General features: G+C 37.1%; 2 protein-coding genes across 3 annotated transcripts; one reads left to right on the top strand and one right to left on the bottom strand.

Moving 5' to 3' along the window:
• Positions 1-546: 546 nt before the first annotated feature.
• LOC127642547 (protein-lysine methyltransferase METTL21C-like) lies at positions 547-1,540 on the top strand (the record flags this gene model as incomplete). The annotated part of the gene is made up of 2 exons (XM_052125179.1): positions 547-818; positions 1,421-1,540. Coding segments are annotated over 2 exons (392 nt in total), but the record flags the coding sequence as incomplete, so codon positions are not given.
• A 385-nt stretch (positions 1,541-1,925) lies between these two features.
• Positions 1,926-19,312, bottom strand: LOC127642548 (transcription factor Dp-1-like). 2 transcript variants are annotated; one of them, XM_052125180.1, is made up of 12 exons: positions 19,228-19,312; positions 15,904-15,988; positions 15,752-15,818; positions 15,364-15,467; positions 12,567-12,688; positions 12,028-12,193; positions 11,644-11,790; positions 11,471-11,539; positions 11,233-11,384; positions 10,929-11,095; positions 7,761-7,839; positions 1,926-4,098 (listed from the first exon to the last, which is right to left on the bottom strand). In XM_052125180.1, exons 2-12 carry the CDS (start codon positions 15,913-15,915, stop codon positions 3,957-3,959), a joined length of 1,227 nt encoding a protein of 408 aa, XP_051981140.1. In that variant the 5' UTR covers positions 15,916-15,988; positions 19,228-19,312; the 3' UTR covers positions 1,926-3,956. The 2 variants fall into 2 exon arrangements, with proteins under 2 accessions (XP_051981140.1, XP_051981141.1); XM_052125181.1 differs by lacking the exon at positions 19,228-19,312 and adding an exon at positions 17,971-18,036.
• Positions 19,313-19,980: the final 668 nt, after the last annotated feature.

Here is a 19,980-nt window from a genome sequence, read left to right on the forward strand (position 1 = left end):
CACAATTGGATGTAAAGGCTGAAAACCAACTCTTCACACTTAAACCAAGAGTCATAAATTGTGAGAAACAGTAGAAGGATTGTTGAATAGAAGTGTTAATATCTGTTGAGGGCAGATCTAACGATCGCTAACAATGTTTATTTTAAAGTCAACATGCAATGCCTTTCACAACAAATAACTTTCGTTAAAGTGGTGCATTTTCAAGAAAAAAAAAGAATATTCAACAAGATAAAATGTAAGATGGGACTTAGTAGTTGCCATTGGGAATTGACTGGATTGTGAAAAGCAGGAGTTGCACACAGGAGTAGTTTGATATGTAAAAAGGATGACATCAGCCAAAAAGGAAGGCAGAGTAAGTTACTACATTTTGATGAGAGATTACATTATATTTGGGATTACATGTACTGATGAGTTGTGCATTAAAATTAGTAAATTTAGATTTTATATTTACTTCTCCAGTAATTACTTATTTGACTTATTCTCGCTGATAAATGTGCACTTATCTATAGATTGTATGATGGTCTTTCCGTCCTATGTAACATCAAGGTGCCTGGGTAACAGCCACAGATCTGCCTGATGTTCTGAACAACCTGAAATTTAACCTTTCCCGCAACACAAGGGGCCGCTGCAGGTACACACCTCAGGTTGCAGCTCTGGCGTGGGGTCAGGATGTGAAACGCAACTTTCCCAGCCCTGTCTACCATTACGACTATGTGCTGTGTGCCGAGGTGGTTTATCATCACAAATTTGTAGACGATCTATTGAACACCATGCAATACTTCTGCAAGCCAAGCACCACCATAATATGGGCAAACAAGGTCAGATTCAGTGTCCATATGTGGACAGTGCACACTAAAGTTTGGGGGGGCTACATTCACAGTTTAGTGAATCTCTCTCCTTCAGCTCTAGATTGCCCCGGCTGTGAACCAGCAGAGCACAGGCATGGCACAATAACCATCACAATTTTGGTGGAAATGGGCTATCAGAGGCAGAGATATTCAATTAAACATTGAGGGGGGTGCATGAACTGAAAGTGTAACAATGTCTATGGGCAAGCACATCTGTGAAATGTGTTTGAGTGCCACCTACATTTCAGATCTGTATATTGTGATGAACTTTTTCCAAGTAACTTTTGCCATCTAGTGGAATTAAATAAAAATCAAAGTGAGCGAGTGAACAGAACCAGAATGACATGATTACAAAGTTAGGACAACACAGAAAAAGCTTTTTATTATTATTTTTTTTACTTTGTTCATCATGTGCATGTTTGCTGGCCATGGTCCTTGACTAAGTTTAGGCTTCTCATGAATTTAAAACCCTTTTGATCTAAGGCCTATGCTTAAAGAATGAGTAGGTGAGTCCAAACTTTTGACTGGTAGTGTATAATACCTGTTGTCTGTCAACGTTCAATTTCCAATAGGTGCGATTTGAGTCTGACCTGCGTTTCATTGAAAATTTCAAAAACATCTTTAACACCACATTGTTGGAAGACATCCCGCAAGAGGAGGTAAGGATCTACCAAGCCACAGCAAGGAACTGAGTGCAAACGAGGGACGAGGAGAAAGAACCTACAACATAAAATCGTAAAAACGTACACGGCTACATGTTTGTCCATTAAATGGGTCCAGCCAACCCATAACTGATTGGAAAGTGCTCTAACTGTGGGTCAGGGTGCAGAATTACATGTAATGATGTAAAATTACTGCAGGGCTGTACCATTCCTAACACAGAATCCCACATGTATTAATTTTTCAAGTTTAATAACTTTTGAAAACTTATTTTAAATGACATAAAAACAATATTGACATTAAAATGTCAAATGTACAGTGTAAGCAAGCATTTATATTGTTATTATTAAACCAATTTTTGCAACATGGTTTATGCAAAATGTTTTATTTCTCTACTTAAACTAGTACAACCACCTGCAATGAATACTTTACTGAAAAATATTTTAACAAGGCAGATCCAGCCTCAGGGATAGTGTAGCTTTGAAACAGACAAATCCATGGGGAAGGTCACTCAGGGGATGAGACAGTTTGTTTACAGATTTTAAAAACAGCGTAAAAAAAAAAAAAAGAAATGCAAGAAGAGAGAGGGGGTTGATTCTGGGTTGGAAAGAAAAAAAAGTGTTGTGATGACTAGAATTCACAAATTTCATTTATACCATTCTCTAAATTTGCAGACAACCTATTCATGTGTATAACATTGTGGACAGTTTGGGATGTACAATAACAAAACTGTGCTCATGTACTAATTAAAACCAACAATACTAAAACAATACTTAACGTTCATTGTATAAATGTTGCCGCCCGGGGGAAAAAAGGTAAAGAAAAAAATCCTCATTTGAAAATTTCATCATTACAACAAATCAGCTTCATGGAGTATCAAAACTGAAATATTGGTTCCCATCTTGGTCTCTAATAATTGTACGGTTTCCCTATCAAACAGCTCAAGTCTACTGCAACCTTTTGCACAAGGGAACATGCCTGGAAGAGATCAGGCTTGTTTACATCATTGACGAACAAATAAAATATCTCTTATATGACAATATAAAATGTTCAGAGATTTGCATGCAGTTCAGTGGGGGAATATTGCACCAAGTGCATTATCTCGTTAATAAACTATTTTACAGCAGAGCAAAATAAATATTACATTGACTTTTAAAATGTTAATGATTTCCATGATTCCTCCAGGACTAACAAGTACAACTTTAACATTCCCTGATAGTTTTAGGTTGTCCATGACCATGGGACAAACGGTGTATCTGATCACTATTTCTCTCTCTATTTATTTTCTTCTAAATTTTAATCACCTTTTTACAGTTCCCTTAAATGGTCATGAGATGTAACAATTTCTAGATGTCCAAATAAATCCTGTTTTAAGACGGTGTTAGATGGAATATAGCAAGTCACAATGGACACTTCTGTAACATATCTCCTGCCCGAATGCAAATCTAGTCAAACAAGGCAAATATATAAAATAAAGTTTATTGAAATGAGTAGTATTACATTAGTGTCGCAAATAAACACACCAAAATTGAGTTCTTAAAACATTCTATATATTTAAATTTGAAACTTATATTAGATTACAGAAAAGATACTTCGAGGAGTCAGTACAAGGATTCAGTTTTTTTTTTTTTTAAGGACATTTTCAAAGGGAACTCCAGAGAGACCTAAAGTCCATTTCTTTTTAATACATAACAATAATCTTACACGCTCCAAGATATTACTGACGTGGAGAGGACACTAGAAACTATTCTTCAGAAGATTTGAGATCATGTGATTAAGCATTTCATTTTCCTAAGGTACTGAAAGTTTCTCTGATGTCCTCCGGTGTCTCTAGGACAAGATGGCCTACGAAGCTCCAAAATCAAAAGAGAAGAAACAAACAAAAAGACTGACTTCTCAGAGTCCTCCAAAAAGGCAGTGCTCTGCAGAACGCTGAGGAGCCAAACACACATGGGAGGAGATTCTACAAAAAAAGCCTGCAAGAAATCATCAGGTCAGCATTCAAAAAGAGACCACACATCCAAAAACCTGCCCCCTATGGGGCAAAAAATAGCAGCCAGCTTTGTAGGTTCTTCGATTCACAAGTCTGCAAGGCAGAAGCCATCCCGAATCATCAGATTGCAAATCAAGCCAGCATGTTCAAAAACAAACTCATCATTCAAACAAAGAGAACTATTTCACACAGAGATCACATAACATTTTCCAACAGCACACAACTGTATGCAAGAGGGCTTTTCTTCAGGAGGGAAGGTTTCAGAGCAGATAACGTCCAGCCGGAGTGCTACAACAGGGCCAAGAGTGTTGCCTCTTAACTTCAGCAAAGTCCTTCAGCTGAAAACTATGCTATCCAGCAGGAAATAAACTGCAAGTTGCAGAAGAGTAACAGGAAGTTTGGTTGATCAATCCTCCTGGACATGGCAGCTGGAAGAACTTGCACGATGGACCGGCTTAGTCTTCGTCGTCGTTTTCGTCAAATTCTTCATCGTCATCGTCATCCTCACCCATGTAGGAGACAGGGGTCTCGACCCGAGAGCCACTGTAGTGAGAGTCATTAGAACTAGAGGCCATTGTGCCATCTGCCCCCCCGTCGCTGTCAAGGAAATGGGAGGAGAAAGGAGGATGAAAAAGTAGAATCAGAGAAGGATCATGTTGACACATGTAAAGCCCTTCTTCAATATTTAATCATGCTGGACACAGACCATTAACTCCCTTGAAGGAACAGTTTACCCAAAAATGAATATTCTGTCAACATTTTCTCACCCCCATGCGTTTTCCAAACCTGTATGATTTTTTTTTTTTTCACCCATGGAACACCAAAGGAAAAGCTCTTGTCGCTCGATCCACACAATTACAGGTTGACCGACTGTGGATTTTGCAGATACCGATAACTAAGGTGTTGGAAAAGGCAAATAACGGATTAATTGGCCAATAGTTTTTAAAATTGGTTTATTACATGTTAAAAAGGTTTCTTAGTCTTTCTTTACTGTTAAGTGCACAGACAGAGGCTGCAAGAGTCCAAAATAAGAAAGTTCCTAGATGTTACATTATAAACGAACCCTGAATACAACAGGGACTCTTATTTTGAAATGTATGCGCACAAACACAATCATGAACTCTTACATTAATCTAGTCTTTATTACACCAAAAATTGTTATAAGGGATAATAAATACTGTATGAGCAGTAATTAACAGTAGGTCATCATTCATCAATAGTAAATCATCAGCGATCGCTTTTCAATAGTCATGCCTCTTTTTTTTTTTTTTAAAGCGAATTAGTCCATGAACAGGGATGGTCACAGAGTCTTGGCTGTGTTACAATTCTGTCAAAACTTACAAACTTGAGCTTTTTGTAGCATATATATATACACTAGATGAAGGGTTTTGTCCACAGAGCAACACTGAGGAATCAAAAAAAAAAAAAAAAAAAGAAGAAAAAAGCAAAGACTGGCACAGATGAATCAGTAAAACCGATATATCGGTCAACCTCTCCATACAATGAAAGTGAATGGGGACAGATTCTGTCAAGCCTCTTAGAGGACAGGATGGGATTTTGATCTTCTGAAATAGTTTTGCTTGCCTTTGCAATAATTTTTGCGTGCCCTCGCAAAATCTACCATAATTTTACTTCAGTATTCGTATTTTCTCCATGATTTTTGTAGCGAAACTATTGTGATAATACAGGAAAATGAAAACATAATTTTATACTTACTATGGTTTAAGAACAAATGCCATGGATAAAATATGGTATTTGTAGTAAAACATTAGTAACCACAAGATTAATCTATAGTAAAACAATGGTTATTTATGCAGTATAGTGTTTTAAAGGTGTCATGAATTGGATTTTTATTTTATAATGTTGCTTGAGGTCCACTTATAATGTTAGTGTGATTTTTTTCATTACAATTAGCCATTATTTAGGAATAATTGGTCATTTTCTATCCAGTTTTTGTGCCTCTGATTTAAATGCTCCATTTTTGGGTAATGTGTTCTTAAAGACTTCAGTGTAAATGCCCATTGCTGTGATTGGGTAACATTACGCATGTGTGGGGTTGTTTTGAAAATTTCGTATGGTTAAAATTACAACCGGAGAAATTCATCCATACACGTTTGAGCCAGAGTCTGATCCTGAATTTGAAGAAAATTAACCCCCTCCACAAACACCACGGATACTGCAGTCTGTGACAGCGTGGTAAGTAATCACTGTAATTTACCTGTCTATTAGTGTAATAGGGATTACTTTTATTCTTGTTTAAACCAAGACGCAACACAACGGTGTGTATCTTGTTACATAGTAGGGGTATTTTCCAACGGTGAAACATTTCCGTGTTTTACAAATGCTGAGTAACGCATGACTGTACAAAATAAAGAGTAAATACATGGTGCTATCCCATTAACAACTGTGAAAGGATACACTTGCTGTGCAACATGTAAACGTATACAGGTCACATTCACCGGTGTTTGTCGTTCGTCATTTTCTGTAATCATCTTTCATCATATATTCAGTGTTGTGACAAATGCATATGTTGTTCATTACAACGAAAGTCATGTTTTCATATATACTAAATATACTGATATCAATGCTCTTTAGGTGCATCTGTGGCAATTGTGCCATCATGCCAACAGATCAAAAACATATATGCCGCTTAGAGATCCCTGTGCATTAAAACTAATACAAGAGCATCTAAAATCACTAGGATCAAATCAAATAATCAGTACACATCTAACAGCCTGTAACATATGAAGCGAAACAATTAACATGGATACTCAAACTTGTTTGTTGTGACATCACTGTCGGGTCCAACATAGTTTCATTTCATCAACTTTTAATTTAAGTCTCTCTGCAAAGCCTGCTTCTAACGGTGTCTTGTTTGTGAAAGAATCATCGGTAAACTGAAGCGAGCAAACAAACACGTTCTGACCGACGTGATTCGGGACTAAAATAAACGTCAGCCACTCTTTCTTCATTTTGGGATCCTTGCGAAGCAAATGCAAGAGATCTAGTTTCCCACAAGCTGGCACTGCACAACATCTTGACATCTTCATGGCCATCATGACACCTGTTGCTCCATAAATAATTTCACTGCTCTTCTCTAACGGCAAGACCGGTGGGCAGGCCTAAGCAGTGTCATTGATAAAGTAGGCGTTGATCTGTATATTCAGAGGCCGACCTGTGCTGATGTAATACCTCACTATGACGTAATAGTGAGGAGGAAGTAGAAAACTAGTCATTTTGGTACCTTGGTTTCAATAAAGCCTTTTATGAACTAATGAAGAAGTTTTCAGTTCTAAAATTTACAGCATGTTTTTATAGTCCTATGAACTCTTATATGTCAAGATATCATGTTAATTTGATTTTCCAGTTCAAAACCACTTTAAAACCATGGTTTCCACCAAAAACTATGGTTACTTCTCATAGTTACTACAATAATACAACTGTAAAACCATGGTTTCTACCAAATACTGCGGCTCCTATAGTCTAAAGGTACAACTATAGTAAAACCATAGATTTTATTCAAAGGGAACACAAAACTATAAACAAGTAACCATGTAGTAACAATGTTTTTTTTAACGGCACACAAAACTTATTACTAGGGAATGCAAACAATTGCAAGGGAACGTGAAAAGATTTCAGAAAAAAAAAAATAGTAGAAAAAGGCTCAGTAGAAAGCAACTATATATGTCTTAAGACTTGGAATATATCACATAAGTGGTGACTACTTTTATGACACTACGCAATTTTTGGAGCTTGAATGTGTCAGTCTCCATTCACGATCACTCTATGAAACAGAGCCTAACATCTCCTTTTGTGTTGCAATAAAGAGAGATTATACAAGATTGGAACAATATTGAGTTTCTGATAAATTATTCCCTTAAATACAAAACCCAGACCAGTAAACCTTCAGTTTGTAAAATATGAACCTCAAGAGATTATAACAATGGAATTTCCCAACATTAAAATTAAGACAAATCAAAAGTTAAGAAATATCAACAAAACTTAAAAGAAGAGCTTCATTTTAAGGTGCAACACCTTACTGAAACATTCACTCATACTTTCATTTCAACTCAACTAGCCTTCGGATAATCACTTAGGAATGTCAAAATGACCCAGCTAACATGACATGGTCAAACAATGGACAGTGGTTGGTGTATTATGCAGGTATATATGAGAACTATCATCATCTAACTTGATTTAATAGCTCTTTGTACCCATTTCATTAATGAAAAACCCAAAAATGTGCAACAGAAACTCACCTTCCAATATGATAGCGGCCTCCGTTAGCAGATGGCGCCCCTGTCATGTAGACACTACTGATGGGCCCCTGTGCCATCTCTGTATGCAAAATATAAAGCAAGCGTTTTCAGTTCGTTCAGTACACTATTTCAAATCATCTGTATCCAACAAAATATAAATACAGTAGGGCTGGGCGATATGGCAAAAAACTTTATCACGATATTCTTTTTCATATCATTCGATATCGATATTTATCACTATATTGAATCACATTTGCCAATTTATTTTTAATTTTGAAGAGAAAACAAAATCCTAAAAAGTCTGAATAGTCTTTACGAAACTGCATTGGGGGCCCAGACACCGCCAATGCAGTGGTGTCTGAGGGATCTTCAATGAAAATATTACAATATTTAAATAAATCAATTGTTGGATATGAATGTTATAAGATGATCTGTTCATTTTGAATCATAATGACAGATATATATATATATATATATCTCAAACAGATATCCAAGTATGGCATAGAAGCCCTTGTGACTGAGGAATGATACTGCATGGGGGTTCAGAGGTATCTCCAGAGAGAAACTTTTGAAAATGTATAAGTCTAAATGGACCATTTTTCTATTTTCATTAAAATGAGAAAGACTAGACTAAAAACTAGTAAATGTTTTGTCTTTCATCCTTGTCAGAGATGAGGAAATCTGAATAATTTTACAAAATTAGAACAGAAATCTATTTGTTTATTATTAAAGGCTTGGAACATGCTGATTAATAAAACTAAAATTTAGAAAGAAAAAACATTATGGTCTGAAGGCGCTCTGGAAACACGCACCTCAATTTTACACACATGTGGTGAAAAGAGGATGCGGGTGCAGCCCGGGACAGGGCATCAGTGAAGCGTGTTTCAGTGCTAGAGAAAAATATTCAAGAATACATTGCAGAAAGATCCGATATGATGTAACCGGCACTGTTGTTTTGTCGCGTTGCTCACTAGATACGATAAGAGGGCGTAATCATCATCATGATATCTTGAAGTCAACATGGAATCAATTTGGGGTCCGGAACGTTGTGACCTGCGTAGCGGGGGCAATAGCAACTTCATACAGTCTGAGCCTGCGTTTCCACTGATTCTGAAGAAATCCGCACAAAGCTATTCCCAACACTAGGGAATCGCTTGCCCCGCGCTTCTGTCAATTTTAAAATCCAACTCAGCGAGCTTGACGACCGGCTTCCATAGGATGGAATTGAAAGCGCTCGCTCACATTCGCTCACCACGCGCCAGTGGAAACATAAGACAAGAAAGCCAAACTGCTAGTGTTTTTAGCAACACGCATGTCTAGATGTAGAACACAGGCTAAATATCAAATATTTCTCAAAAGCTTATTGTCGATATCGTAGAGTTTTTTATCACTAATACAATATCCATATTTATCGTTTTATCGCCCAGCCCTAAAATACAGAAATGATTTATTCTGACATAAACCCTCTGTGCAAGTTTGAGGAAAAAAAGCAGCAAAAAAAACAGCAGCAAGTTAACCTAACTGCTGCATCTAGCAATCAACCTCTCCCAGGCAACAGCATGTTTACATGCACAATAATATGCTGATAACTATCTAAACATAGCTCATATAAAAATGGCAAATCGACAACATAACAGACCAGTGATTTCATGTGACTTTAAGGACGTAGTGGCCAACACGGTGGTTTGCATTTATAGTTCTGTGTTAGTGAGTCGTTCTGCGAGTAAACAGACAAAGTGCTAGTATATTGATAAAAAAATGCCTTCATCTCTGAAATATGTATACATTTCGTAAATAAAAGCATGTAAACAAAAGCAATGTAATTTATGGATTTGTTCAAGTATTTATTAAATTATTATAGCATTAAAACTAATTCAGCAAAGTATGTGAACATGTTGAGATTTAGGTACATATTTTTTTTATTGTCTGCCATTAATGAATAAATTGCTTCAACAAAAAATGGGTTACATTTTAAAGCTGGACAAATTAGAAGTGTTCCATTTTCATAACTTATTAAATATTACTGACTGTACAGTATACGGTCAAACATACGGTCAAAACATCATACAGATCAAAAAGGTCTTGTGTAGAATACAACAAATATTTTTTCACTCACATACCAAATATCTATTCAGTAAAAGTCCTGAGAAGAAAGCATACAGTTTATAAGTTATAAAAAAATGCGTCTGTCACGTTTACACTTGAAACTTCATAAAACATCAAGCAGATATAAAAAACAGCAGATGCTCCTGATTAAAAAGAGCCCAAATAGAATGAGATACGATGCATAGATCTTAAAAAGATGGACTCTGGTATCAAAGTGGATCAATTACACCTACTGGGGTCTGCGTTTACACAACATATAGTAAAATGTTTGGAGAGGTGGATATCAGGCTACAGCACAGGTGATGCAGTAAACACCATAGCCTACGGCGTAGGTTTGATGCAGAAGTATAATTTGGCCTTTATTCTCTGCTTTTTGTCAAAACAAGCAGGTATGTGCTGCCTTGTGTCAATTGATCCAAAATGTTCAAGCTCTAAAAAGCACATACTGTATGGATTTAAATTAGGGCTGTTGATTTAACGCGTTAATTCAGTGCGATTCATTTTACAAAATATAACGCGTTAAAAAAAAAATTAACAATCGCATGCCCACGGACCATAAAAAGGAAGATTCCTGTGAAATGAAAGCTTGTAGTACCACCTGTTCACTCCAGAGGGCGGTAAGTGAAATTCCAGCTGTATGAGCAACGCACAGTTTATACAGTGAAGAAAACACTTCATATTATATATATATATATTATATATATTTATTTTTTTTATTTTTTTTTAATAAAGATAACCAAGTATAATTATATATTGATATAAATATGTATAATCATTATATATATATTGAATTATTGTTATACGAGTGGCTTTCTCAGCAAATATTTGTATATGCGATTAATTAATCGGGACACCATGTAATTAATTCGATTAAAAAAATGTTATCGATTGACAACCCTAATTTAAACATCATTCATCTATGAAAATATCTTCATTTGTGTTTTATATTTCAACCAAAATTATGTTTGAACTAATTCTTTAACCTAAGCTGATGGCAATTATGTCGAGTGATTTATATGTAATTACTAAAACTTTGCAATGGCGATTTTGTATGGCACTAACCGGTGACATAGGGCTCCAGTGCTTTGGGCACCAAGCTCCTGGCAGTCTTCAGGTCCTCAGCAGAACACTTGCCCACTTCGAGACCACAGGCCATGCCCATGCGCTTCAACACCTCGATGTCATCGTGAATCTCAAACATACTGTCGAAATTGAAGAGGTACTCAAACCTGTCCAGAAATACAGGACAGGCAATCAGAAAGCGAGTGTGACGTGGGGAGCAGGTTGACTGTTTGATATTAAAGTCATGCGAAATTTAGTCTATAGTTAGTGAACGGTTTATTTAATGGTTTGGCTTTGATCATACTTGTCATTAGAGATGCTGCAGTCAATGACAGTTTTCTTGCTGGTGTTAACGATGATAAATGGCAGGTGAATGACCGAGTTGGCAGGTGGAGGCCTTTTATTCTGTTGTTCTCTCTGGCGGTTCCGCTGTACAAGGTTCTTAAAGGCAATTTGCTGTAGACGAAACAATGCATTAACTTTCAAAACACTTGTCAAAACATCATAAAACAATTCTTACAAAACAAAGGGTGAATTCTTACCTGTAAAATTAGTTCTTGGAGTTGCGACTGTTTCTGTTTGATTCTCTCCAAACGTCTTTGCCTCTCCACCTTTAATAGAGTATGCATTCAGTTTAAGCTGGTTGCGCTATTAAAATGCTTGGTCAAAATGGATATCTCCAAACTTCCAGTGAAATACTGGACCAGATACCCACCTCAAGGTTCTGACACTCCTGAGCAGAGTTGGTGGGCAGGCCAATCCATTTGATCTCCTTTTTCTCTTTGGATATGATGTTCATGGCCATCAGCACATTGAGTGCATCATACACACGCCGTCGAATGTTCTTCTGGTCATACACATGCTGAAAAGTGACAAACAGGGCAATTAAAGCACTATCTATTCTGAAATAAACACATGCCGTTTCAGAGCAAATGCATAAATATTGACAAATATCGTATCTCCCATCCATATTGGTGTATGCTCTGCAAGTTCAGACTGGAGAACTCTGGTATGCAACGATGCAAAGACATTTATGAGCTGCACTTCTGCATAAATTACAATGCTCCGGATCAATGTCTGGCCAGAGGAAGTGGCTTACCGCATCATTAGGAGAGATGAGATTATCACCAGAGCTGAACTCAGCCACAAGCTCATCTGCAACCTCATTGTAGGTTGTGACGCCCTTTCGCTGGACCTTCTCACAAACCTTCATTGAGAAATGCCGGAGGCCTTTCCCATTCTTCTCCCCTTTCTTACCCCTCTTTCTAAAGAAAAGGAGAACCAATACCAAATTACTGTAAAATTTTTATCATATTACAATGGCTCTGATCCAAAATAATGAATTACTGCGATTATGTAGCGATTTACTACAGTACTGTAGTTGTAACATGGTACAGTTATGGTAACAGATGGTAATACCATGGTACATAATGATTACCATATTCATGTACAGTAATCCACGCCATTTGCGCTCCAAAGTACGTCAAAGTTTGAGAGAGAAAAAAACTAAAATAAAAAAAACACCAAAAGCCCTCCAAACGTTGAGAAAAGGTCAATCGTTTCCACAGAATCGATGTTTGAAAGAGACCACAATGTGTCATTACAGGTGGTAAAGTATTCTGCTGAAGTCAGGCTTACCCTGAGGACCATGGAGAGGCTTCTGATGGTTGACTCTGGGTGATAAACTGAGAGTTGGGTGTGTGTGGGCTGTTCATAAGGATCACATTTGAGCCACTTGGCCTTTGAGGTGTGCTAATGACCTGTGATAGAGAGATGCTGGGGTTTAGAAGACAATACGGCAGACAGCAAGAGTAAATTAAGCTAATGGTATTACATTGAATTGCTTATTAGAGGAATAGTTCACCCAAAATTTAAATCTCATAATTAGTTCGCTCTCATGCCATCCCAGATGTGTATGACTTACTGATTTCTGCAGAACACAAAGATTTTTAGAAGACTATCGCAGCTCTATTGGTCCATACAATTTAAGTGAACAGTCACCAAAATTTTAAAGAGGCATCTTAAAAGTAATCCATAAGACTTTAATATATTAATCAACATCTTCAGTGTGAAAACAGACCAAAACATAACTCCTTTTTCAATGTACACCTTGCCATTGCAGTCTCTTGACCCGATCATTTCACAATTACATAATCATTACATACAGCTTGCCAAGGAGAACGCGGATTTCAAGATTTATAATGAAAAAGGAGTTATATTTTGGTCTGTTCTCAGCCAAAACTGATAGGATAACTTCAAGACATGGATAAAACCAATGGTGCCTTAATGAATAATTTCTTTTCTGTCTTTGTGGTTTTTAGAGCTTCAAAGTTTTAGTCATCTATCATCTATAGTTTAGTCATTATCTATTTGCATTATATGGACCTACAGAGATGAGATATTCTTCTAAAAATCATTTTGCTCAGAAGAAGGAAGTCATACACATCTGGGATAGCATGAGGACAAGTAAACAAAAAGAGAATTTCTTAGTTAACTTTCTTTAATATATTTATTTGAAAGAAAGTGAACATGTTCAACAAGGACAAATGCACGATGTAGTGTTTAAATTCATGTAGTGTTTTTGTGAAGGCCACCCAGGAAGAAAAAAATGAAAATAAAATAATTACAAAACCGATTTAATCCACATTTATATGTGGTTTAAAATAGGGCTGGGCGATATGTCTTAAATAATACTGCGATATTTGTCAGCCTATTGACGCTAATTAAGTATTTGCTATAAAATGTCTTTGTTTTGTTTTATCAGAGGCACCATCTTCTCAACCAAACAGCCATTGCTGTCACAAAGAAGCGCTAGAAGATGTAATGCTGCTAAACAACAGGAGACGAAGGTAGACACAACAGAAGTGGATGTACAATGGCGGCCAAATGTTTGGAATAATGTACAGATTTTGCTCTCAGAAATTGGTACTTGTATTCACCAGTGGCATTCAACTGATCACAATGTATAGTCAGGACATTGATAAGAAACTAATCAAAGTGTTCTCATTAAAACATCCTCCACATGCACCAATGATGGCTTTGCAGATCCATGGCATTCTAGCTGTCAGTTTGTCCAGATACTCAGGTGACAATTCACAACACGTGGCTCTCTTGTCGGGCACTTCTCACGCACCTTACAGTCTAGCTGATCCCACAAAAGCTCAATGGGGTTAAGATCCATAACACTCTTTTACAATTATCTGTTGTCCAATGTCTGTTCCTTTGCCCACTCTAAATGTTCTATTTGTTTTCTGTTTCAAAAGTGGCTTTATCTTTACAATTCTTCCCATAAGGCCTGCACCCCTGAGTCTTCTCTTTACTCTTGAACATGAAACTGGTGTTGAGCGGGTAGAATTCAATGAAGCCGACAGCTGGGGACATGAGGCATCTGTTTCTCAAACTAGAGACTCTGATGTACTTATCCTCTTGTTTAGTTGTACATCTGGCCTTCCACATCTCTTTCTGTCCTTGTTAGAGCCAGTTGTCCTTTATCTTTGAAGACTGTAGTGTCCAACTTTGTATGAAATCTTCGGTTTTTTGGCAATTTCAAGAAAGTTATGGGCTTCATTTCTCAAAACAATTATTGACTGATGAGTTTCTAGAGAAAGCGGTTTCTTTTTGTTGCCATTTTTGACCAAATATTAGCCTTAAGACATGCCAGTCTATTGCATACTGTGGCAACTCAAAAACAAACACAAAGATAAAGTTAAGCTTCATTTAACAAACCAAATAGCTTTCAACGGTGTTATGATATAATGGCAAGTGATTTTCTAGTACCAAATGATCAATTTAGCATGATTACTCAAGGATATGGTGTTGGAGTGATGGCTGTTGGAAATGGGGTCTGTCTAGATTTGATAAAGAAATTTACATTTTCAAATAGTGATGATGCTGTTTTTTACATCAGTAATGTCCTGACTATACTTTGTAATCGGCTGAATGCCACTTTAGTGAATTAAAATACCAATTTCATTCAGAAACAGCAAAATCTGTACATTATTTAAAACTTTTGACCGCCAGTGTACACATCAAAACCATGTGTGTGTGTGAGGAGTTCAGGAAACACCTGCATTTGTATATCTCAAGTTTGAAGGAATATAAAGTCATCTTTATGGGTCTAAAGTCCTCAGGAAAAATAGTTCAGTATCTCCGCCAAAGGCCTGTGTACACAGATGCTAAGTGTTCGCGTCAAAACCGAAGTATACTTTGGGCTTAAGCAGAATTTTGTTTGAGTAACAGTAACAAAAAATATATAACACATTTTCTGTTTTCAATTTAGAACATTATAAGAAAATACTGTGAAAATAAGAACTCAAATTTTTAAAATGTTATGTACAAACAATTTTCCATTATTTGTTTTATGTAAATATTGCGGTTATATTAGGCTACTTGCACTCTAGATATTGTATCAGCCACAACACAGTGCAACACTTACCAAATGTGGTGCAATGTTCACGTTGGAAGGGCCCAATGTTTTTGGCAACAGCTGTTTTCCTACTGCCACTGACTGTGGATGCACAGTCACTAAAGACAGCACACCTGCAGAGGCAGTATTCACAGAATTCAGAACTGTATCACAAGGTCAAGCAGGTGCTTTGTGAAGCATTACTGTGAGATCAAACATCCTTGAGCATTGCTTATATTCACATATATAGCTGCTGATGCCATACACTTGCAATGATGGCAGGAAACTTGCAAATTGTAGCCTGTTTAATAAACTTTATAATGTGCTAAACCAAGTGACAACTACAAACAAAGCTTGCATTCATTTAGACGACTGGACAACTGTGGAACGGTTCAGAAACTCAAAATGCTCTGCTTACCTTTGCCAGGACTCAGGTTCTGATCAATGAAAACCTTTAGCTCCCCATTGGCCTCAATCAGACCAGCCTGTGGAGAACAGCATGACCATCAACTCATTGACTTGCACTTTATTTTCATTCAATTACATCTAATAAACTTTGAGAATACTCACATCTTTGGCCATGATTCCTGGGGCTGAGGAGCAAATGCTTGGTCTAGCTGAAAAACCTGAGCCAAATTTCCACAGCAAAATGTCTCTGTAACAGAAACAAATGAAAACTTGTTTGGCACAATCCCAGAGGATGCTTGAAGACTGTAAACAAGGTTACTACACAAATCTTTGTTCAAAAGATCCATTTGCAGCAACCACCAGAGGCCACACAACCTTTTACAAAGAAACAAGTGATTTCTGGAGGGGTATTTTTTTTTTTAAATCAAAACCAGAAGCTTCTGTAGTTCTGACAGCTTTGGTTGGTCTCTAAAGTAGGCCTAAGGTTTTCCACAAATTGTCAAAGGTTTACAATCGTGCAAAAGGCACATGTTTTACTAATGGCGCTTGCAAAAAGTGCAAAAAATGTAGCTTTGGCTACAAGGCTGAAAACCTAGTAAGCTGCCCAGGCAAGATTTTCGTGTATCACAGGTGGGTTATTCTCACAAATCCTGTCAAGATACGTTATGGGTCTTATTTTTCTTAAATCAAATGAGAAAAATATCTAATTAAATTTTGCATTTAGAAATGTTTTACATTGTTACATCATTTAATTAATAGTTATGCACATTTTTATCCCAATTCAATATAAAATTGTTTTTAAAAAAAAGATATCTTTGCTTATATTCTCATTTCCACAAAGTAAAAAAAGTCAAATAGAATTTACATAGTAAATACATCAAGGTACTACTCCCTTTGTACCCGTGGCATAGTTACGGGTGTGCAAATGCCACCCAAAACATCAACATTCACACCCAACTTAAATGTGTATAATGATATGCTTAATAGCTGCAGGGGTGTAAAAATGCATTTATGTGATAAACTGATTATGGAATTAAAAGGTGCACTCAGTAACTTTTGTATTTGTGTCATCTTGGGCATACACTGACACCTAGCGGCTTGGATGCAGCAAAAATTTAAATAAATTGTTTTCCGTTTCAGATGCCATTGTAGAAATGTATTATTCACAGTCAGCCATGATTACTTTAATCAATGAGTGAAAGTGTCAAATAGCAGGATGGTTACTGAGACAGCTTGTAGTATTCGGCTGGTCATGTGATTCTAACATGGCAGCCCCCGTGTGCGGACCCTCTTTTCCCTTGGCACACAGAGACTTGTTTATGCATCTTTTTTAATGTAATGCAATAAAAATTACTGTGCAACAGTACTGAGAATCATCATTAAAAACAATGAGAATAGTAGAAGTAATGTCCGGCGTTTAAGTAATGATAACTGTGGGGTAAACTGTGCTAGGCATCATGAACGATCTGAACGGTTATAAATGTCGACTGCATAATTTTACGCAAAAGACAACTTAAAATTGTAATTGGATTAATTTGGGGTTAAATACGACAAATTACATGTTCTTGACAGGTTTCGTAGAATCACCCAGGCGCATTAGGAAATTTCGTAACTAGACAACGATGCTCAAAAGGCTGTCTAGGTGGCCAGCTTATTAGGTTTTGAGATACAGCCCCTGTTGATGAAAACGAGGCCCGCCGATTTGCTTGCAGCACTCCGTCAGTTTATATTACCAGACAAAGAGTCGTATCTTTCCATCTCTGAAATAGAAAAAGTCCCACGCGTGCATAGAAAAAAACATCGTGCAAACTTTAAAAAAAAATCATCCATATGTCGTTTTAAGTAACTTTTTTTCTGCAAAAGCAAATGGCCCTTAATTACATAATTAATACTGGATCAATTCCCTACGTTTTTATAAGCATGTAAACATTTAAAGCAGAACTATGCGGTTAGATCGGTTTTATTAGTTTATGACGAGTCTGCATTTTTGCTTCAAGCACAATGCACACAATCGGACCTGTGTGTACTAGAATAAAGCGTGTTAGCCCAGTTAGCTAGCTGCCTTTCAAACACGTTTTGTAGCGAAACCCTTAAATGCGATCAAAACGTGCCCATCTTATCTAATTGAGACCAGATTACGAATTATGCATGTGCACGCGTCGCTTTGAGAACGGATCAGACTTAATGGCCATTAGGAAATGAAGTGTGTAAACTTTCCTCTGAACTTACAATCCTGAAGAAGCCCTTCTTAGGTGCTGTTTTTGTAGGCATAGCCAGTTAGCAAGAGGACAGAGGAAGAGGAGGTCTGAACCCCATATCTCAAACAGGAAACAAAGACAAATCAAATAATGTCAATAATAAAAATACATATGCTATGAATGATCAGGATGCATCTTCAACGTGCATGCACTTCGGTGCTGTTTGACTGGAAGATCATGGCACATTCATAAAACCCAAAATGGATGCGGATGTTATAAGCATGCACAAAATGCATGGTAGCTGTGGTCGATGGCAGGGATTAAAATGATGCGTATATTTGATCACGAGCCTTTGCACTTAAATTTAAATAATGTAAAACTTAACGTGATATATTAAAACGGATCTCGTTTTACATGGTAAAACAACTGACACTATTCTGTCTGTGGGGAACAGAATCTTTTAACTTCATCACAACTTACCTTTTAGACTACTAAAAATTGTTTCAAAGATGGGTAATAACCCTTTACTAACTGATCAGAAGTAATCAAACAAGTAAAAATGGTTTAGGTTTAATGCCTGGCAGCCATTTTACATGGAAGCTAAAGCAAAGCCAACATGCAGTGATGCTTTACTAGCCTGCTAGCTCAAGTGACAGCTCCTTATCACTACCTAAACTAGTTATTATATAATTCATAAACCTTTAACGGCTATGCAATATTAACAACTGTGTTTTAATTTTGCCAAGAATTTCAAGCATATTTTAGGAGGAAATTGATTAAAGCTGTTCAAAGCTAGCAACCCGGTGAGCTAACTTCCACTCATATCGAGGTCACCTCAATAGCTTCAAAATGACCAATCTGGAATCTACATGATTGAGATAATGATTTTTTACTACATCTCCAGTGTTTCTTGCCGTCGTAGTCGTGCATTAGCCAACAATCTGTGAAGATCAGTGAGGATTTACCATCCCACTGCACTGACAGATAGATGCACTTGACAAGGGTTAGCTTGCTAGCTAACCAAGCCTTTTGGGACAGTCAATTTCGATCTGTCACATAAATGACAATTAATCCGGATTGATGGCTAACGGACTAACGATTACAGATCTATAATCAGATAACGATCCACATTGAGGTTATCGTCGAGTCTGCTGGTAAACACTTAAAACATTTGTCAAAATATCTCTCCATTTACAATCGCAGATGATTGGCGGTTCTTTTATATATTAATGTATTTTAGATACAGAGAATATTAGCTTATGCTGAAACCCCCCCAGGTCTCACTTACGGTCGATTGCATCCGCGTCCTTTCGTCCGCCTTCAACTGTCTACAGCTGAATGAACAGGAGCAGCGCAGACAGTAGAAATTGCTCCCTCTCTGGTTCTGAAAAACTGAGCTTGGCGGTGTCTACGCCACGAGAAATCCTATTGGACGGCAATGCGCGTGACGTCGTAAAAGCGTGGCGAAGAAGACACGCCCATGTTAGAATCTGATTGGACGGTACTGTACAGTGCGTCGTGTCGAGATTTTCTCATTGGTTAATTTCACTGGACCCCTCCCGCACTACGTGCGGGGGAGGAGTGTGCGTAAGAATGGAACGTAAATAATAAACTGGAAAACACAAATCAATAAAGGCTCATATACAAAATATGCTTACAAAGACCTAATAACTTTTGATCAGCACGGCCAAATACTTTTTTTAAATGAAAGATGCTCGATGTTAGCAGCATTCACAAGTTTAGTAACCACTCTTAGATAAAGGCTTTCTTATTTCTTATTGTATTGTTTATTCTTAGTTTATAGGCTTTTTTCTTATAGGCACTGCAATGACCTACCAGTTAAACAGAAAAAACAAACAAATTAGGAATGAAATGCAATGGAAAACAGAGGAGTTTTTTGATGCAAAAGCACCTCAGCTTATAGCCAAAAGAAGTGAGTGACACTTAAAATAGATCAACTGAAAGGAGAAGTTTGAAAATGCCTTTTTTTGTGTGTGGGTAACTGATGTCTTAAGCCATCTTTACAATGCAAAGGTGGCAC

Source organism: Xyrauchen texanus, unplaced genomic scaffold (genome assembly GCF_025860055.1).
Source record: "Xyrauchen texanus isolate HMW12.3.18 unplaced genomic scaffold, RBS_HiC_50CHRs HiC_scaffold_685, whole genome shotgun sequence".
Taxonomy (NCBI): domain Eukaryota; kingdom Metazoa; phylum Chordata; class Actinopteri; order Cypriniformes; family Catostomidae; genus Xyrauchen; species Xyrauchen texanus.